Below are 22964 nucleotides of genomic sequence, written 5' to 3' on the forward strand. Positions count from 1 at the left end.
GCCTGCTCAAGTTGAACAGTTTCAGCTGCTAACTTGGGAATTCTGCCTACCACTAAAATAATTTCCACCAGTGACTGTAGATATTTTTGCCCAAGAAACAGCAGCATAAATATAAGTACCCAAATCTGCATCACTTTCACAAAAGAACTGGTTGTGACCAGTTATTTCCACATATACGTTACATTCCCTTAATGCAAGGCATTCTTCAGTAAACAAACTAGGAAATAATACCTGAAATTTAGCTTTAGGTGTTATTGCTGTCCTAGAAAATCTGTTATCACCTAAAATGAACTCTATCACTGATCCTCTGTCAAGTTCATTAATATCACATCAGCCATGGGAGTTTGAGATTTAATCACAGCCCAGGTTGACACGGTCTTCGTACAAGGCAGGAAGGACTGCTGAAGAAATTATAGGAGCAATGTACAGAAAGTGCAAAATGCTAGATTTGAACTGCCTTGTATGGGAACAGAAAAATCTGATCAAAGTTGTTCTTAATCTTCTCTCTAAAGACAAATTCATCTAACAGATGGACAAGCAGTCCTGCAGAATATGCTCAGCAAATTAATCACTGACATGGACTGACTGCTATTTACGACACTGCCACTGTTAAAGTATCAAGCAACCATGCTGGGCGGGTAGCAATTACAACATTTTTACATTAATTTGTTAGTACACTTGCCTACCTCTTGCATTTTATTTCTTAAATAAATTTTTCTTTAGCAGACCAGTTTGGTACACAGTTCTTAGACATGGCAAGCTGTTGGAGAGTTTCTGACTTTTACCCTTCTCTCATTAATGAAAGGGAATGTAAACATAATCTAAGGCTGTCACTGTATGTATAACATAGAAAATATGTAAGCAGGATTTCTTATGTCACAATAAGGTGGCAATAAAGGAACTTAAATTTGTTGAGAATTATTTTATCATTTGTGAAAAGTAAACAACCAAGCACAGCACTCTCCACAAAGTCAAGCAACAACCCTAAGGTTTTAGCTGAAGAAGGACCAAGCAATGTGCAAGGGTAAAACAAATTCTCTTAATACAGTACAGTTAACAAAAAAGCCCTCCTGGATGGGAGCAACATATTACGTATTCCCTATGCAAATACATTCCCAGAGATTAATTACATAAAACAAAACTTAATCATATACCATAAAAACTGATAGGCAGGTACATACTCACTTTCAAGAGCTAAAGCCAACAGGACTTAAGCAGCTTGGCACTGGAAACATTCCCAGGCTAATGATCCTTCTTGCTTACCTATAGCACTTTGCTAAACCACATCCTCCCCACCTTTCTGGAAGACTGCACCAAGGTGGAGCATAGTAATCATGAACTCTGCAGATATCCTACCCATGCTCTTCCTCCACTCTGAGATTAGCAATATGGCAAGGATAAAGGCTGTGTGTCTAAAATGAAGAGAATCATTCTCAAATATCAGGATAAAGCTTCAAGGTCACTCACCCGTGTAGTACCTCATGAGAACACACCCCTGAATTAGCACAAGGCCTATGAATCACACACAGCTTGTAGTGTTTTTCAAAAGTATTTGTTGTAATACATATATTTACTGCAGAGATATCCATACAATCATACTTGAAGGCCCAAAAGGATACTACTACATTAACTGAATGAAATGTTTGCAAAGAAGGCAAGGGGTTTTGCACTGGGCAGCCAACCTGGACAGGGTGATTTTAGAGACTTCTGAATCCAGTTTCCTGCTTCAGAAGAAAGACTGAATCTTTTCTGCTAGATCATTTGTCTACATGAAGCTTTCTGACAATGCATCGAATATTCTCCTCTGTTGGAGTACTCAGTTAACAAAAGGGTAGATTGAGCTTCTGACTGAGGATGGACTCAAAAATGCCTTCATTATTAAGGACGGGTTGGGCATGTAGGAACACTATCCTTATGGAAAACTAAACATAAAAGAAAAGTGCAGAGGACTTGCAATTCAAGAAATTCTTTGGTGGCATGAGCCACCAAAAAGAAGAAAGGACTTTCACGACAAACATTTTAGGTTTGCCTTTGGCACTGATTTAGACAGTATGATAACTTCTCCAGAACAACATACAGATCCCAAGGAGTAACTGGAGCCTTCTCTGGGGGCATGCAAAGAAGGCACCCTTAATGAAAGCTTTGCAGGCTCACAGTGAGGAAGGTTGCAAAAAAATTACTTACTGATTGAACTTTGTGGCAAAATACACTCACCTTCATAGGCCTAAAGAAATACTTTAGAACAGCAGGCATGGTGTGGTAACAGGGTCCAAACAATTAGCAGCAGCCCATACTTACTAACATCTATTTTACTCTTATATTTTTCAAGTGTTGAGTGTAAGTCACGATCTGGGCCACCCTTTCAGGGTATGTACATCTCTGGTCAATACTGGAAGTCGAGAACCATGCTGTGGATTGGAGAGCAAGATCATCTACATGAAGCTTGCCTGATGTGTCCATTAGGAGAGCTCTGAAAGGCTTGAAATGCATCGGCTTCTCCCATAAGGTGGGCTTACCACTGATTGGCTTGGTTTTTGAACAGACTTTAGAATAAAAAGAAAAATGACAAAGGAATAGAAGAGTCCTGGGTATCACTTCTGTATGAGTACATCTCTCTGGAGCTCCATGCTGGGGAAGAATGGAAGAGAAATTTGTGCATTTTGAGCTGGTTAGGGATGTGAAAAGATCATAGCAAGACTTTTTCCAGGACCAAAAAAATTCTACACACCTCTGAGACTGAGGGACCATTTGAGAGGCATCAGTAAACATTGAGTCTTTCCACTAAGCAAAAGGCTTCCTTCTAGAATTTACTTGGCTATCAGAAAATGGTTCACAGACTTGGCACATTTCCAAATGTTGTCTCCTCCTAACAATGGTGGCAGGAGTGAGTTCCTTCCTGCCTGTTGATGGACCAAACAGCAACCATGTTAGTGTCAATGGTGTTAGCATTTTGAGAAAGGGAGTTCTGAAAAGCCTGCAGAGTCAAGAGAAATGCCATCTTCTCTAGGATTTTGATGTGAAGGTTGTCCTCTGCTTGGGACATGTACTTTGGATTGTTCTGCCCTTCATAACACCTTCACCATCCTAGGCCCTAGGGAATGGATAGCTACCACTAGGGTGGGGACTTGGAAGGAACTGCCTAGAGTGAGGTTTGGTGTACAGCTACCAACACAGCTATCGCTTACACAACAAATTCTTACCTACTGGTTTACTGGGTCTAACAACTGGCAACATAGGACTCTCGAAGTTGATGGCAGCACTCTCACTGGAAAAGAGCATGGGGGAACCATAAAATAGTCTCTGTCATAAGCCCCAGGGCCATAAGGCACCAACTGAACCTGACTGATAGAAAAAATTGATACTTGAGAGGATCCTGCCTGTGAGAAGAAAAGCTTTGCAGGCCATGTGCCCACTGTTCACTCAATTAATTTGTCTATTGGGCTAAATCTTGGACTTAGCAGCATTCTGGTCTTTGTGAATTATGATGAAGACACAGAACAGATATCTCAAATTCCAAGTTGTTCTTTTTTAGCACAGCTAGACTGTCATCCATGAAAGGAAGCATGTCAATTCCTTGCAGCCTCTGGTTCACCACAACTACAAAGATGCATTTAGAGAGCAGAAAGAAGTCAAATCAAAATGGAAACATCTACAGTTGGTAGTAACTAGCTCTCACCAAAAAGCTGAGAAATTTCCTGGACACATTTGTTATTTTTACACAAAGGCTAGAATCCTGTGGGTCCAACAATCACATCCAGTCTCCTGACAGACAAAAAGAGACAGACTTGAAATTTGACCACTCGTAAGGATTCCTTAGGGATGAATTGGCTGTTTGAGGCCACTTAAGTTGAAAATGGGCTTCAGGAACTTTGCTTTCTTGGCCACAAAAGTGGACCTGGACTGAAATCTGCACCCTTTTGGATCTGGTGGAATGTCTTTTTGTAAAAGTCTCAGCACTTCTTTTCTTGCGACAGCTTTCTGATTGGGTGGGGGCATCGACTGGGGGCAGAGACTGGAGTTGTGGTAGCATGAGAAAAGGAGCTGTGTAGCTTCTGGAAATAATCATCCTGACTCACCTATCCTATGTTATGGTCATTCACATAGACTAATCAAGGGGCAAATGACCCATGAAAACCTCCAGAATGGGTTAGCAGGAAAACTTTCAGGAGCAAGCCTGCTTTTCACTGCAGGGTGGCTATGGTACCGCTTCTATGGCCAGTTCTTAGTGCATCCATGGTTGTTGACTGTTCTAAAATGTGTCATGGTGGTGGTAATTTCTATAAAAACCTCTGTTATTTTGCTGCAGTTGGCCATGTCAGAACCAAAGCTGATGTGTGCTAGGCTGAATTCTAGAGAACAGGTAATGGTGGTTCTAGAATCTTACACCAATAACTAAGATGGTTTTGTCTTCCTTTATCTTTTTCTTCAGGCTAGACATTTATTACCACCTTAGTATCCTCAGCAAAACCTGTAAGACAGAGCCAGGGGGCTACTATGCAAGGGCCCACTGCTTTTGCTGCATCATCCACAGAATTACAAGATGCATGCTGAGATTTGTAATGGATGCCACTGTCTTTATCTGAGACTGGCATTTCAACCTCCCATCTAGAAGACCTTTCAATGATCATTTAATTTCAAAGCTCATCTCCCTAGTTTACCACCCTCAGGGTAGACAGAGGATGCAAAAGCAACTTCTTGTACCACTCTATTGCTTTTGAGTCTTTCTCTGGGGACGGGCAGCTGTGATCTGCAGTGCTGGAGCCATTTTAAGTGCTGCCATCACAACTATAGAGTCTGGCTCAAGAATCTTTCTCCAGCAACTCCAGTATTTATAGTTAGAGGATCTCCCCTGATCTCTAGATAGTTAAAAAAAAAAAAACCTACAACATTCAAAAGCATAGATTCAAATGTTATCTAATTAAACAAGACCAAGATACACGTCTTCATAAAGTCTTCTAACATTCCCATAAACCTCAGACAATTAAATATACTACAATCAAATCATCTGATAATCAATTGTATTAATAACACTAAATGAAAACAAGTATTTCATATAATAACGCATTACCTTGCATGAGTAAACTGCTGTTGATAAAATTGCATGTTTTAAATTCTTCATACCCAACCATGACATTTAACCTTGTGACAAGGGTGGAAAACACAATTGCTGTTTAAAACAATATAAAAACCCAACCAAATCCAAAATAGATGAAATAGCTGAAAAACTAACCTGGCTAAGACAGCAAAAATAGCACTGACACACACACCCATCCCATACACTACAAAAATCTTTATTTTATTAATTTTCATCTCCCAAAATTTAGGGAGCTCTGACAAGGGATGGGGGAATCAATATTTTCATTCTTGTTGCTGTCTGATGTGCGGGACTCCTGGGAGAGTCGAAGCCTTGCCTCTTACACTGGTGATTCCTGCCTGGCCATTGAGATGACCTGTCCAAACAGGGACAGGAAAACTGCACTGCTCCAAACTCACCAGAGCCATTCCATATAAGCTCGCCAACCCCACTGTCTTGGTACAGATGATGTTGGAAAGGTGGAGCTACAGCTAAATGAGCATCTACTACATAGGCCATAGTCAACATAGCTAGCAAGGGCTGCAAATACACTGGAGTGAGTGCTATCACCATCAAGATGGGTCTAGACCTGATACAGACTAACCGAGGCTGAACCCATCATAGCCAAAGTCAAGACTGTGCCACTGCCCCTAAGCAAACCTTGACACCAAATATCAGGACCTAGACTATACCAGACTTTGATCCTGACAAAAACAGCACTCATCCCAAAGCCCAGAAGATGCCCCAATGATCTCCAGTGCCAGGTCCAGATGTATCGGGCATGTTAATGGGGCCAACAGGAGGGCTTCTAAACCCCAAGGACAAAATAAGCCTCAACACCAACGATGTTGACATTGATGGCTGAACTGATACAGACAGTAATGAGTTAGACACCCCAAGCCAAGACTGACCCCACTGCTAAAGTCAATACAAGAGCTTGTGGCTAATACTTGTCCTGAAATCAGTGCATGTATGGGACCAGGTGAGTAAGGCCAAGGAAGAAGACCTATAGAAGTAGTCAGTGCAGAAAGCACCAATGGTCAGTGAGCCTTAAGATGCCATCTGCTGTACCTGCAAGAAGGTCTGGAACATCTTCCAAGAATTATTCTCCAATGAGAAGCTACAATGAAGCTTGAATGGAAATGGAGAAGTTCCAAAAGAAAACAAACCTAGTGAACCCTCAGCATCTGAAAATGAAGGAAAACTTACAGTTCAGATTAACTTAGCTTGAGATAAAACAGACACTGATACTTTAGATACTCCTGATGGAGTTCTGAAAACATGTGATGATCCTGACTGTTACTGGGACTGGGAAAGTAAACATCTGTTTCCTTATCACCTTCCTGTCAGGATTGTCTATACCATGCCTTCTCTTAAGTACCTTGTGTTTTACCTTCTCCTTCAGTTTGTTTATGTTTGTTGGCCCAAATCACTGACCTCAAAGCTGATGGCATGGATTCCACATCACAACCCTTTTCATGCCTAAGCATGACCATCTATATCAAGAGAGCTCAAAATCCAAGGCTTCCCTAGGAACCAGTAATACTGGCTATAATGAGTTTCCTTTTTGTCTTAACAGTAGCTACAATAAAACATTCACAAATATTACACCATCCTTAAAATGTTCTTCCTCCAGACAAAACATGCACAATGTGTGCCTAGCTGCGTCTATATCATGTTATCGAAATTTTACTACATTGAATTACTAAAGGTCGACCTCTAGTGATCGATGCAGTAAAACATTGAATAACGTTAAAAAAAAAAAAAACAAACAAAAATAAATAACTAGCGTAGGCAGGGGGCAAGCCCCTCTGCACCCCCCACACCCCCCTACTTAAATATTCCAAATCTGAGACCGCACTATATTGAGGTAAACGGAAATCTCCCCCTATGGAGATTTCTGTTTACCTGCACAATGTTCTGTGCTTTCGATGTTGTGGTGCCGACAATATCAGCTTCGATATTGTCGGATTTAGACATCGTGAAGTAGATCCGCCTAAGCTTTGGGTAGAGATCTTATGGCCACATTTACACTTTAATATCTTTGCCCTCCATAATAACCACTAAACAGAAACTGAACTAAATGTGAAACCAACAGAAATAGGCCAAGCAGAAAAAAATATAACAAGAATGTGAATATGGTCAAAGAAAATAAAGGAAACTAAAAATGTGTGGCAAATACTGGAGCACCAACAGTTGCTCGGAATCCAACACAAACCATGGGATAAGCACCAAAAACTTTCAAGAATGATGGATGCTAAAGATTAACATCCTCGGTTTACGCTACAGAGAAACTATTTTTAAGCAAATACGTTTGAAAACGAGAATCTGTGGAAAATTATTTTTCTTGTATTTGCAAAGTCATTAGCTATTTTTTATTAGTGAATGCTCTCACTGGGAGACAGTCTAAACATATAAACAATTAGCCATGAGAAGTATGAACACAGTGTGTTCTAGGTGAAATTTATAAAGATTCTTTTGGTTTCTTTCATACACCTCCAAAGTTACTCATTTTTTTCTCTCACTGCTAACTGCTTTTATTTTGAGATGAGCCATGTTGCAGTTCCATGCAATTGATCATGACACCTCTGAACACTCTGCACTGACAGAAATGACCAAGGTAAAGTGTAATTAACATTTAAAGGTATATTGGCAAGCAGTTCAGTGCAAAATAAATGAAGTTTGAAACAATGAGAAGTGGAACAATGGGAAGTGAATACATTATATAAATATTTCCCTCCCCAGCAGCCTTGCTGCTTTAACAAATTTAATACGACAATGCACAGAGTTGTTTATTTAAAGGTAGCCAGTCTTTTTTCTTCCTTAGGGTTCTGTTAACTTTTACTGAAAGAATGCAAACTGCCTTTCACATCTGTGAACAGAAAAAGAAATGAGCAGTCAGTCTAAATGAGAACACAGGCTGTAATGTGTGCTTTAGCATGGGTAACGTGAATTTTTGAGTAGGAGATGGGGTACAACTGTTTTAGAGCAATTTTTCCTACCTGGAGAGGCAGACTTCATTTTTTTGAAAATGTTCATAGATTTGTGTGTTTGCTCTATGATAAGAGGGTGAAGGTTCTGAAAATCTATTTTTGCTTTGTTTCAGTTCGTCTGATAGCCTACCATCAGATGTATCATGCATCTTACGGTAGCAAAAGACTTCAGTATACTGGCCCACATTGGGTCACTAGAGCAGGTAACTCTCTCATGTAAAGAATACTGCAACAGATGTATAGGAGGACATTTAATTATACCAAATTTAGAGGAAGAGAAGACTCAACAATTAACAGCCAAGAGAGAAAAAGATTATATTAAAATCGGTGATATAAAATCGGTGATATATAATCAGCAATGAAGTCTCCAGGACAGATGATATTCCTGGGGAAGTTTTAAAATTGGGAGCATAGAATATGATAAAGATCTTGAAGGTTTTAACAGTATTTTAAAAGGTGTGTGTTGGGGGGTGGACAGTACCCATTATCTTGGAAGAAAGTTGTGGTGAGCATTACGCCAAAAAGGGCAAAACCATTCAAACACAGCTTCACACAGACCCATTTCAATTTTAAACCATGATTAAGTGTTTACATCCATACTAGCTAAGAAAATGCAAAGGTCTTGTAAAACTGAGATATACATTAATGTGGTTTTATGTATGGAGATAAACATTTGAAAACATTAATAAACAATGATGATCCACACAGAAGCAAAATTCAAAGGTAGAAATGGTATGGCAATCAGGAAAAGTTAGCTTTATTTAAAGATATTTTGTTCTTGAAAAATCCAGAAAGATAATTTGGTGCTATGGAACATTATAAGACAGTTTCAAGTCTTTTCAGGACAAATAAAAAGGCTATAGCAATAAACTACATACCCAGACACAAACTGGTTGAGCAGTATTCATATTTATGGGGACATAAGATTAAATATTTAGGTGTAGCATTAAAAAGGGTTCTATTACAGTAGCTAAGGATATGTGGGAAAAGACTAAACAAATGATACGAAAATACAAGATGTCAGATCATCTTGATGATGGATAGTAAGGTACTGAACACAGGTTAGGCATATCTTTATCAACCAGAAGAGAAGCTATGGATCATAATTAAAGAAATGAAGGAATTTATTTGGGAGGGAAAGAGGGGAAGTGTTAAGTGGGATTTATTTGAATTTGTTAACTAGGGTACAGCACTGATTCCCACCGGATACATTTCAGTCTCAGCCCATGGAAAAGTGGACATTATTTTGTTTCTCCCCAGAGAACTAAGGATTACCAGATTTGAAAGGACAATTTACAGCATCACAGTTGAACTTAAGGCTCATATACATAGCACAAACTGAAGACTACAAATCAAAGTGGAAAGACATGATGTTGAAATGGGGTTGGGGAGATGTTCATGAAATAAGGAGAGCAGGATTTTGGACGCTCGCACTTAACAGTAACAACCACACAGATTATATATAAAAGCAGTAGAAAATATTTTGAGAACTAAGCCAACACAGGAAAGAGAAAAGGGATTTTAACCAATAATGATGAAAGTAGGCAAGGGCACAGAAAATAGGCAAGACAGAGCTGGGATTTATCGGTGAAAATTAGCAAAGGAATCGATATACTGGGAGCAAATATCTAGGGAGGAAAAGGTCAAAGGTGGGATCGAAGCCATGCAGAACTTTCAACTATGGCTTGGAGACTGCCCTCCTTTCCCAGAGATTGATAACAGAATATAGGCATCGAAAAAATGGATAGGGAAGTGTGAAATGAAAGACCAGCCCTGGCTGAGTTTATAATTAAGTCTAGAGCAGAAGCTGCAGGAAAAAAAGGGAATTAGTGGGACATATAAAATAATTCACATTAACTACAGGAATCAGAACAGATTAGAAAAGATAGGGAAATGAAAATGCAAACAACAGTACATAAAGAAACAATGAGAGAATCTGTATGGCTCCCAAGTATGCAACAAAAATCTAGGTGTTTTCGAATTCTAGCATGGAGGTGTTTGCACAGGTAGGCAGCAATTACTGCAGGTGTAATGGGAAAGGGGTACCTGTCTCAAACACAATGAAAATCACAAGCACAGGGTTACCCTCTGTAGTACTCCACTAGCAACTTTCCTTATGCCTGGTAGCATTCAGCACACTTGTGTATCATCTTTATCACCTACAATGCTGTATTTGTTGGAAACATACATGGTCTTCTGTGTACATGAAGAAATATTCAGTGCAATCATAGAATCATATGAAATACAACACAACAGAGTCTTACAACCATCTACACTTACCAGTACCCATCCTCAAACTGGACATCGGATCTTGAGAGAGACCAGGCCCAGTCAACCTGGAGGTGAATTTATGAATCCTCATCCAAAACTGCAATCCCCATTTGAAGACAGATAATGTATCACACTGGTTAATTTGCAGTGGGAGTCTATTCTAGAGGTGGGGAAAAGAACTGTGCATTGAACTTCTCTCCCAAGATTCTACTTATTTGTTGGTGAAGATAGAGAGCCATTGTTTGTGCACTTGTGGGACAAGCTAATTTGTGGAGATACAAAGCCATTGAGTTCTTAATTGCTTGGAAGGCATGGCAAGGCAATGAACTCCCCTCAGGAGTCTGTAAAATACTGAACACAGGGATGGTGCTTCCAGTCTTTTCAGACAGTTTAGGGACTTTTAGGCCAGTTGTCTTCTTAGGAAACTCAGGGGTCTTTCTAGTTGGTTGATATGGCTAATAAGGTACATTCCAAAGGGGGCACTGTATTAAAAAATTGGTCTACTTGAGGCTGAACAGAAGGAGACAATTACCTCTTTAGATCTGGACAATATTCCCTTGGAAATCAGCTGCATTAAGTAGGAATACTTTCTGACTACTCCCATTACATGATGATTAAAGGAGTGGGACTTATCAACCCAACTTCCAAAGTTATTTTCAAGTAGGACATTGCCTATGTTATATGGTGTGGGGAGGTGTAGTCCACCAAATAAGACAATACTGCACTTTTTTCCATTTAATTTAAGCCAGTGTTTAGTACAGTAGAGATTTCCAAGTCTAAGTTTGTACTGCAGGGATTGGGTATCACAGGGTGACTTGACAATGACTCCCAGTTTACAGTTATCTGCAAATGTGATTAGCCAGTCTTGGTTTGTGATCAGAAAAGTAAATGCCAAACAGAAGGGGTCCCAACATTGAAGCCTGCAGGACACCACTGGTCACATTTATAATGATTTATAAAATAAGTGTTAATGACCGCTTGTGCAGTTATACTGCACACTAAGACAGTTATATTCAAATACCATTTAGGCATCCTTGGGGGGGTAGGAATGAACAACTCATTCTGTCAACTTCCCTAACCCAGGGGGATGAGGAATGGGGACTTGAGCATGGGTCAGAGGTGACATTAGCGATTTGGTGGTCTAGCTCTGCCTTAAAAATATTGTCCACACCAACGTAAAATGCTGTCACCATCAGTATCGCTGTATTGACATAACCGCATTCTGGGAGTAGAGGCAGGACAAGCAGTAGGGTGTAATATAAGGTAAAAAATCTGAACCACCTGAGAATGTGCTTGATTTGCATGTTAATTACATAAACGAGATAGTTATCAGGGAGATCTCATCCACTGACCAAGCCACAAAGTTGAATGAAATATGTATTTGAGACTTCAGAGTTGCCAGTCAAGTAGCATTCCTATAAGAGGTGGAAGGAAATAGGAGTACTTAAAAAACCCAAGCTGACTTGGGAGAACTTGCAGACAGTAAATGCAGATCAGAACCGAAAGCAAAACATTGTGATGCAGAATTCTTAACCACTGAATCAAACCACTCACCTCAGCCCATCAACCAACTTAACTATTAAAGGCAGCCAAGTTGGGGAATGAAAGGTTCTGAAGAGTGAGGAAGGAGTCTGAAGGCCTGAATATAGAGGCCATATATAGATATACACACTTGTATAATATAAATACTGTCATGCATAATTTCAAAGATAAAGTATCATGCAAACATTTGAAAAATATGATAAAGGTCTAGGAAACTAATTTCCTAAATTACCACGCACCATGTTATAACATTATAGAGCCGACATGTTCTAGTTTGTTTTGTAGGTCATATCTGACAACTGCAAGACTGAAAATAAAGTAATCACACGGTATGATTTGCTAACCTATGTCAATAATTAAAGGTAACATGAAGGGCATCAGGAAACAGTCTTCTAGAAGAAAAAGACTGCCAAGTTCACAAGTGCTAGCCAGATATAAAACCTTGTGTTTTACTCCAGAATTACTTTAATATCATCTGAACTGTGTACTAAATTCTGGAAAATGAATGGAAAATTGCAACAGACTTGTGAATCTTGTTTGGTTTCAGGTATTGCATCCTACTGGGATTCCTCATCACAGGAAGTAATACTGGAAAGCAAATGAAACACTTACTAAACATAATCGGAAATCCATGTCACCTTTGCCTGAAATCGAGACATCCATGAAATGTGGAAGTCAAGAAACAGTGATTTCATGACTTATCTTTTCATATATTCTGATTCAGTCATCTGTGGTCTTCATTCTATCCCAGTGTAAACCAGCAATAAGCATACAGCTTCCAGACTATGAATACAATTGTATTTACCCTAAACTGAGAACTGACAGTGGCCTTCCGGCGTTGTGTACCCATCTTTTGTGTTTCTTCACTGCTTCGACTCAACACATTCTCAAACAAGTCATAGATGAAATCTAGCCTATAAAGTAGAGGACAGAACAGAAAGTAAATGCATAAATACATATTTAATGAAAAGGTTTGTAATGAAACAGAACCCTCCCTTTGCCCTTACCTGCTGTCTTTCAACATATTTAGGATATCATCACGGAATGTGTCTCTGTTCTTCTCCAAAAATCCTTTCACATTATATAAAACCTTAAGGAAAACAAAGAATTTTTAAGTCCCCTCTGATTTTGTATACTTCTATGTTTAAATTTAATGACTCCATTTTGGCTATCATGCAGCCATTCTTTTGCAAATCCAACACTTGTGTATATACAATTCTACTTCATCATTTACTAATCAAGTCATGCAAATACTAGTTATCCAGTTCTTCAGGTTATCTGTGGTCATGTGCAAACAACCTTAAACAGAAAAGAAAGGAAAAACAGATAGGAATAGGGGTGAGAGAGGTACAACTTCAGTTTCTAATTTGATGCTAGAGTGGAGAGGTATTCTATCTTAAAGCATTCAGAATGTCTTTCCTTTCATATACCCTGGTTCCTCTTCCACCACCACCACTTTTCTGTGTACGAGTAGATGCTTTGTCTTATTTCAGGTCTTTTCAACTCAGTTCCTGGGAAAGCCTGTACACAATCATAAAATGTTCATCAGTATAAAATTGTTATCCAAGCACTAACCCTCCTGCTCCTACTCTCTGCATACCCATATAATACCACAGTGAGTGTGCTAAACTGCCAATAAGCTCCAATCTTTTCCAAATTAGGAGACATCCTGTCATTAGGGCCAAACACATGAAATAAAGAAAACCATCTACTGGTAAACCAAATGTGTATTTTACTACACCTCCTCCTCTCCAAAAGTCCACTTACTCTACATTCTCCATACTAACCAAGTTAATATTATAATGGGGGTTGCCCAGTTCCTCTCTTATACTTCACAGGTAGGGTTTACTGATGAACTTTAAACAGAATCCAGCTTTGGTTTCTGGCTGCAGTATATAAAAGGGATAGACAGAGGGATAAGCTGATTAGCAATCTTCTTTTATAGTACTAACTTGCATTTTCAGTGAACTGGGCAGAGCATTTCCCCTTACCTATCTTCTCTCGGATAGGATGACAGGTCTCATTTTCCCCAGGTCATCAGTCACCTTTTCTATAACCTAGGGAATCTCATCCTGTGCAAAAGTATTTGCAGAAATCAGTCAGTGTTAAGCTTCAAAAAGTATTATGCAAAATATCTGTACAAGACATGTGCTGGTGGCATAGTTCTGGGTTCAGTTAGGCAGGTAGGATTGGCGTACCCATCACAGGGAACACAAATGTGGCTCCAGGTGCAAAGAAGGGCTTTGTGTGTTGCCGGAAACTGTGCAGGAAAGAAACAGGGCATAGCCACCCAAGCCAGTGATGGCAGCCTTTCCTGCTGCATGCAAAAGATCGCATGTGCATGAGGCACAGGGGTACACATGGTTCCAGTGGTGAAGCAGGTGCTCAGATTACCAACAGGTGGTGCAGTTACCACTACAGAAATGCCCTCAGTGCTAGGATGCTGGTAAGCCTTCATAGCTGCCTTTATGATGGTCCCTCAAAATGCCTCTCACCCATGTATGATACAGAGTACATCCTTAATATAGGAGAATGAGCGAGCAGAGTCTAACTAAGGGAGCTCTGGTGGCAGAGTCTAACCAAGGGAGCTCTGGCGGCCAGCAGGTACAGGGTCAAGAAACACCTAGAAAAAATAAATATCTGTGTAAGTAAATGGAAACAGCAGACTTCTGACTAAACATAATCAGTATGATGCCTGTCTGCATTACAGTGAACTGGTAGCTTGAGAGGCAGGTGTGAAAGTGGCAAATCATGACCCTTCCTGAAAAAAGGATCCTGATTAATGGAGTGCAATATGGACAAGGTTTGAGGGTAATTTCATTTTATCTCCACGTCTGACAATACCAAGAGTCCCAAAGCAGACTGGCAATATGTCACATTGTGTGATGCAGTGCTGCCAATAGTGGTAATATCAAAACACCAACATCAAATGCAGAAATGCCGAATGTGTATTTTTTATGCTGTCAGCAAAGACAATGTTTACTGTTTATGTTTTGCATGGGTTTAGAGAGTCAGAGGTGAGGTAGCAAGGAGCTGGTGTGAACTTCTGCTTTAAAGAACTTCAAGTATAATTTGAATCTATTGGGTTGTGCCGTGGGATGGAATGGATGGGGAGTAAGTAGTGATGTACTGTGGGATGGAATGTAGGAACAGCTCTGCTCCTTTGTGATGTTTGCCTTTTCTCAGTAATTATGTTACAATGGAGTTAATGTACTTACAAAAGGGGGTACAAGGAAAAAAGAAAGGGGGTGTAAGACTGCAGAGGGGCTCCCTCCCACAAAAACACTTCCTTCAATTTTAGTGTTTGACTTTAGTGGCACATCACTGCTTTGATTCGATGTTAACTTTGCATGATGGTTGTGTCCACAATCTTAAGAGTACAGCATGTTATACCACGATTTCTCAAAAGGGAAAATAAGAAGGAAACTGGAAGGTGGGAATAAGTAACTTTTGTAAAGTACAGTACCAATAAAAATATGTCAACTGAAAGCTGGTACATAATTACATATCAGAAATGTAAGACCTTATGGAAAGATTAACTTTTTCATGGCAGCAAAATGATTACCACTAGCCATAAAGAGGATTCTAGGACATTTCTTTAATGATTTAAGAGTGACCAAGCTATACACTAAAGGGAAAGCTGCGGTACCCAGAGTGGGGTTTGAGCTGTTAAATAAGTATGCCTTAGAGCTTATCTAATATACAAGAACAAACTGGCCTCACCATGAGTTTCATTATCTATCATGAAGTCTTTGGACTGTGTTCATATACCTGATGCACTCTTGAGCAGGGCTACGTGAACCACAAAATGCTGTACAAAGCTCTTCCTGGTGCCTAAAATGTAGTACATGGTGGAGCAAGATAATGAAAGACTCCTTCACATGATCCTGTTCAACTGTGTTAGTGTAGTGCAAGATAATGAAAGACTCCTTTACATGATCCTCATTCAACTGTGTTAGTGTAGTGTCCCAGTAACCATTCCCATATATGCAAATAAATACATGCTTACTTGTATGCCATTCACCAAACCAGCAGCACTGCAGTACAGTCAGGTCCTGGTGGTACAATAGCCATGCCACAGCAGCAGCAGAACAATGCTGCACTTGGCAGTGCAGCAAACTCCCTTCCTTGACAGTATGTTAATCAGCAGACAGTGATGAGCAGCATACCAGCACAAAGAAAAACAAACACCTTCAATGAAAGAAAAATCCCTATCGACAATGAAGACCCCCTATTGTGCAGGCAGATTGGCTACCACATATTGCCTTGTCGTATTCCACATAGTGATGTCAGCAAGCTGCAGTGAATGAAGCTCACAGCACAAAATCCCCTCATTATCTTAATATGGTAATTAACTCCAGTCCAATGTCAGGACAAACAGCTAAATTCTATGAATTACATTTAGTCAGAAACGTAGACCACAGCTTGTGACAACCCACCACTGGACCAGTAATCAATCCTCACCACTTGACAGCTGTGGGCGGACACTCACTGGGAGGAAAACAGGTACGCACACAGTATTTCCAGACATAGCTCTCTGCATCAAGTGCAATTTTCCTTAAGAGCACACAGAGACCACAAACAGTCTGGGGGCTGGTTTCTCCATCTTCCTCCAGATCTCTAATAAGACTCCCCACTGGCACAGCTATCGAGATGAGATCTCAGCTGAGTGACCAAGCCAAGACCTCCAGTACCCTCTCTGTCCATCCAGTGCCTCATGTCCTTGCTCAAGTAGCTGACACACACACTCACACACACACCTGGAATAGCTGGAACAGGTTTACTAGCTATTCCTCCCTTCTGCCCAGACTATTAGTAGTTACCACTGCCACCAGTCACTCCATCAGCCACTTTAAAGCCCTTAACAAAGGGTGACCAATATCACTGGGTACTATTAATACAAATGGTAGTTTGACCAAGACCAAGGCTATTAGGAGTGGCCCACACAGTGTCACCAAATAAATATGCAAGTACTCTTAAAACTTAAATCTTTCTACACAGATCAGCCAGAATGCAAGGTTTAAATATATTTAATAATAAATAAAAGAACAAGAAAATACTCAGTATATCTGACTTTCTGCTAGAGGACTAAGGTCCCACACTCTGGTGTAGTGGTTGTGAGGTGTTGCCCCTTGCATCTCCTAATATAGTTAACTCTGAGGTTGCTGTACTTTGGCAAAAGTGTAACTGCCTTTGTAGCAGTCTATGCCAAATTGTGGGCATTTTAGCACTTTGCTTAAGCCACAGAACAGCTTGTCAAAGCCACCATATTTTACCATACAAGTCTAAAATATGTAGCAAATAAGTGATAGTTCTTAATTAGGAGAGGCGATAACTCAAGGGATGAAAGCTTGTCATCACAGCTGTAGATAAAGTGATAGAACATCTTTACAAAGTTCCTGTCCAGGAGCAATGCACTGAGATGCTCAGCACCAAATTACTTCAGTCTAAATGCTGGCAAAAACTATTACTTGGAAGCAAACATATGTCATTGCATGCCATTACTTAATTATTAAAAGATCATTCTAGAGATCAACATTTAAGGTGATGTGGTCTTCTAAGATGGTTGCACACTGAGAAACAGCTAATTTCAGCACTCTGTGTGAAAACAGAAACTCAGAAAGAAGAGCCAGTAAATCTGTCTTTTTGTGTAAATTTCAGTAACTGGGTAGTAAAGTGCACTCACTGCCTGGATGCCAGCAAAATAAATTCAGAGAACCTGAAAGAAAAGCAATCACAAAAGGTAGAGAGGAAACACTGGTTGGGAAGAATCCTGCAGTTCAGCAAAAAGCAGTTCAAGCTCAAGCTTTGATGCAAGACATGACATTCCAGTACTCTAGAAGGAAAAAAATAAGTCAAATGTGCTCAGAGCTGATTAAAATAAATTAAACACTGAAGGAATATATCAACTCAAATAAAAATGTGAAAAAACTGGAAGAAGCTTTAAACAGATATTCAGATGAGCTGATAAAACTGCAAACGTCAGAGGTCGAAATGAAGAGGATGGCCGAGTATAAGACTGTTGAGATGATGTTTCAAAAATGGTAGAAGGACAAAGCACATAGGGAAAACATAATATTTTCTGCTGTACCAGAGAAACTGGAAGGAACAGAATTGTATTTTATGAAGGCACAAATAAGCACTGGACTAGTATTCCACAGCAGCTGATAATTGAAAGGGCAAATTGTGTTCTCCAAACCTGGCCACAAGAAAGCAACCCTGACCTTAAATAGTAAAGATGCAATCCCACCAGCAGAAAAAACAGATTCTGACAAAAATATGACAGGAGGACAAAGTACAAAAAGTGGGAGACAGCAGAGTGTTTGTGGAAAATGACTGCTTATTTTACACCAGGCAAAAGAGGAATACATTTATTCAAGCAATCAGGGAACATTGAGAAACTGGTGTGAGATTCAATCTGCTATTTTTAGAACTTTTTGTCTGGAGAGTCAAAATCAATTTTTGATACAGAGCATGCTAAGGATGAAATACAAGTTTGTCCAACAAAAAGTAAGCAATCCATAGAAGGGGATTCTCCTTATTCTTCTGATGATAAAACTCAGAGAGGCTATGCCAATGAAACCTTTTCGAATGTTCCAAAGGAAAATGCTTTAAAGACAGAAAAAAGGACAAGAGTTGACTAGAACCACCAGCAGTACACTGGACAGGAAGAAAACCAGTAACTCAGAAATTGATAAGTGTGCAATTACAAAGCATTAATTACATTTGTGAAATATGATGGAACAAGAAAACCTGGAAATATTGGACCTTTCTGACTTTGTTAAACTTGAATGGGACACCAAAGCACATGTTCTACTTCATGTCATGAATGTTTGGAAGAGGAGAAGAGGAAGGGAAGGGGTTAAGTGTAAGCAAAACAAAATTTTGTTCTTAGCAGTATTTTTATATTACGACATATATTGCATGCTATAAAGTCAAACTTTTTCACTTACTTGTGTGCAATAGGCATACTAAGTAAACAAGTGCCCCATTGTTCCCATCGTCTCTCTTCTTGTTCAGTTTTAAGAAATTTACACAATGCATCATAAAAAGAGAAAAAAACTGATGTGCCTTTTATTTACTTATTTTTTACATTTGCATATGGGAATGACTGAATTAAGGCTCTTGTCTTGATCTAAGAAGAAGGTTTAAGGAGAAGCAAATAAATGAAAGAACACTGAATATAAATGAAAAGTTTTCCTCTAGAAAATAAATGTTCACTGTGCAATATATGTCTGTAGTAAAAGGCAACTGTGTATCATGTTTTCATGTTTCTATAGAAACAATCTGATAAGAGGCAACAAAAACAGAATACTACTTTCTTTCAATGGCTAGATCATCACGTTTTCCAAAAGCATTCAGGTTGTTTTCTACATCTGGGAGAGGAATAAAAAAAAAAACACAAACAGAGAGCACCTAGTGGAATTAGAAACACAGGTTGCACCATGCATCTTAACGTGGATAATTCACTATAGGTTAATTCAAACCTGTGAGTGTGGCTGCCAATATGGAAAAATGGTTCCTATTAGGAGAGTTAAATTTCAATATTTGAAAATGTACATAGTTTTGTGTGTTAGTATTAAGTCAATAGGTTCTAGGGGTGTTTGTTTTTTGGAGGGTTTTTATTAAAACAAAAAGTCTTGCAAGATGTGACAGATTTAAATGGATACAAAAAAACTGTATAAAAGATCAATCTGCCAAACAGTATATGCATGCAACACAAAAGATGAAACTAGAGTTGTTATACATAACATGTGGAAATAATAACTTATCATAATGACATCACTTTCCACATTATCTTCAAATTTGAATAGTCTCACACATGTATACAAATACAAAATGCAGAGTGCACATAGCTATGCTACTGTTGACATATTTGGAAAGAAAGGAGCATGGAAATTTGATAAAGGATTTTAGGATGGTTATTCAGTGGAATATCTGGAGCAAAGGAAAATGGGAGTGCTTAGTCATTGTGACAGGAGTTGCAATAGGGGCCACTGTTAAGGAAGGAGGATTACAATGGCATGTATTTATATTCCACCTAAATCTGTTACAAAGGAGCTTAACAAAATGCTATGAAAAATCAACTTTCAGCAGGTAATATTACTTTGCAACAGCGAGGATGCATCTGGGAGACCTAGAAGGGAAAATGTAACAAAAGGGGTAGATTTTTGAAGAAATTTATGAAACTACTTGGTATGGAAAATATCAATTCAGTAATAGGAGTCTGAAGAGAATTTTCATATTTGCCAAGGCACAAAAAGTGGGTCAGGCTAGATAGAAATTATATTTCACAGGAACATGCACATTTTATTGGAAATTTTGATACGTATCCAATAACTTTCAGTTCATGCACCGATAACTGAAATAAAAAAGCAGGACAATGAAATAAAAATAAGACACTGATGCTTCCCCCCACCTATCTGTTTAAAAGAGAAGAGTTTAAGGAATGTGTAGTAGAAATTTTTCAGGAGTTATTGGGGAAGGTAGGAATTTCTTCTGAAAATATAATAGGGCTGAAATAAAAGAAAAGGAGAGAGATTGTTAAGAAGCGGTAAGAATCATTCACAGGGACTGACAAAGGTTTAATTATTGCAGACTAGGGGGAGTGCAAACAGAACAGGAAGAGGCACAACTGCAGAGTGCTAGAGAGAAAATAAGGGGCTACCACAATAATATGCATGATTTTTATAAAGATTGCTGTTAAACAACCTTTAGCAATTCAGGAGCACAAAAACTTTTAGCACAATGATTCAGGCAACAAGTAGAAAGGGTTATTGCCAAGCTTGGGGACATATAACAAGGAAAATAGCCAGATGCCCAGTACAAGTATTAGAAGTATTTTGGCAATTTTAAGATCATCTGTATAAAGCAGAGCGATGTGGAAATCAAGAAAAAGTACAAATGGAAATTTTTATGGAAGAATTACATATGCCAAAGTTAGAGACAGATGAGGTGCAATCATTAACAGGATAGGAGGAGATGAGATAAAACTGGTGATGTATAACCAATCTACAGGAAAGTCCCCAGGATTAGAGGATATTCCTGTGGAAGTTTAGAAGCTAGAAGGGAGGAAAGTGATAAAGATTTGGAAAGTTTTAACAGTATTTTAAAAGGAGGAAAAGCACCAACATCCTAGAAGAAAGCGGTGGTGGATGTAACACCTAAAGATGGCAAAGACATAAGTACAGGCCAACACTACGGGACTCTGGCTAACAAAGTTCGCAGATGACTGTAAACTGGGAGCCATTACTGAATCCCCAAATTATGTTGATACTCTACAAAAGGGCCTTACAGAAACAGATAGGTGGTGCCAGAGCCATGAGCTCAAGCTCAATGCCAAGAAATGTATAGTTATCCCCTTTGGGAAAAAACATGTACTCGTGAATTACCACATAGGTGGCAGTACACTAAACACCGAAAGTTTGATAAGCGACTTAGGGACACAGGTGGACAGTGGTCTCACCTTCGATAACCACATCGCCACAACAGTCAGGAAATCCTTCTATGTGGCACACCTCATCACTAAGGGCTTTTCATCCAGAAAAAAGTAGATCATTGTCCCATTGTACTCATCCCTCATTAGACCCATTATAGAATACAACGCCCCATTTGGTATGTACCTCTCAAGACATCTGCAACAACTGCAACAACTGCAAAGGCCACAGAAATACCTCACTAAAAGAATTGCAGGCCTAAAGCAGATGTCCTATGCGGACTGCCTTACAAAACTCCAGATACACTCTGTCACATATCGTCTACTCCGAGGCGATCTCTGCTTAACATACAAGGCCATGTCAAACCCAGAGCTGTTGGACATATTACACTTAAAGAAATCCCAATCCCTCAGAGCCACATGCTCCAGGGATCTAAACCTTGTCATCACAATAAACAAAATATGCTGGAGGGATAGGTTCCTGACCCAGAGACTCCCCAGATTCAAATAGACTGCCCATACATGTCAAGCAGAACACCTCGTTGGCCCTCTTCAAAAGGCACCTTGATGACTGGATGGGAGAAAGGAAATTCACCCCAGGGATCACATCAGTTGCCCTGCTAGACAGGGGTCCAGGGAAGTAAATAGTGTGGGAAGAAATAGCCAGGGAATTGTTATGGCTAGGCTTCTATAGGCCCTAGGGCAGATAGCCTAGTACCAAACTATGAACCTATGAAAACCCATCGGATCCAGCTTCATATAGTCACATTTCAAATTCTAAACCACGATTATAAATTGTGTCTCTATAGTGGCTAAAAGAATGGCAAAGGTGATGCCAAACTAATGGGTATGGATCAATGTGGTTTTGTGGAGGGGAGGCAAACATTTGACATCAACAGAACAATGATGACCCAGAGGGAATGTAAGAAAATACCCGCTGTTGGTGGGTCATCATGCAGAGTAAGCTGGAATTTTATGAATAGGGCAATGGAAGCATTTGCATTCTCTGATAAAATTGTAGACTTGATTAGGATGTTTTATGAGGGATCAGAGGTGAAAATTTAAGTGGGGGGATGGGGTTCCTCTCTGATAAGTTCTGTTAGAGCAGAGATACCAGGGCAGGGGTGTCTTTCCCCTTTGTTATTTGCGCATTACATTTAAGGCTCCCGGACACAGCACAAGCAGAAAGCTATAATTCAAAGTAGAAAGGGATGATGATGAAATGGGAAAGCTCAAGAAACATGGAGAGACTGGGATTTTGAATGCAGGTCCTTAAGAATAACAATAACCATACAGATTATTATGTTCATTAAGTAGTAAACAGCATTCTAAAAACTAAGCCAACATAGGGATGGAGAAGACATTCTGCCAATAGGGATGACTGCAATTATCAGAACAGAGAATAGGCAAGAGGGGCTGGAATTTACTGGAGAAAACTGGCAAAGGAACCAAGGTATTGGGAGCAAATAACTAGACAGTGAAAGGTAATACAATGGGGTAGAGGCCAAGTATTCAACTGGACTGCAGGCTAGAGACTGCCTTCCCCATCTAGGACTGATAGGATCCCCCTATTTCTTTGTTTGCCTGTACTCTAAGCAAAAGGCCAGCACTAGTAGAGTTTTTATTAGAATTTACAAAAGCTGCTGCT

The 22964-nt window shown here is 39.5% G+C and overlaps 1 protein-coding gene across 1 annotated transcript in view; it reads right to left on the reverse strand.

Annotated features, from left to right (window-relative positions):
• LOC122804987 (unconventional myosin-X-like) overlaps positions 1-22964 on the reverse strand; it is a 2302513-nt gene that overhangs the window by 1807655 nt on the left and 471894 nt on the right. The window contains exons 13-14 of the mRNA XM_044075233.1: positions 12888-12970; positions 12686-12794 (exon numbers count right to left, since the gene is read on the reverse strand). Coding sequence (XP_043931168.1) covers positions 12686-12794; positions 12888-12970 — 192 coding nt within the window. The remainder of the gene's footprint in view (positions 1-12685; positions 12795-12887; positions 12971-22964) is intronic.

This window comes from Protopterus annectens, chromosome 6.part0, assembly GCF_019279795.1.
Source record: "Protopterus annectens isolate FY-2018-M chromosome 6.part0, PAN1.0, whole genome shotgun sequence".
Taxonomy (NCBI): Eukaryota; Metazoa; Chordata; order Ceratodontiformes; family Protopteridae; genus Protopterus; species Protopterus annectens.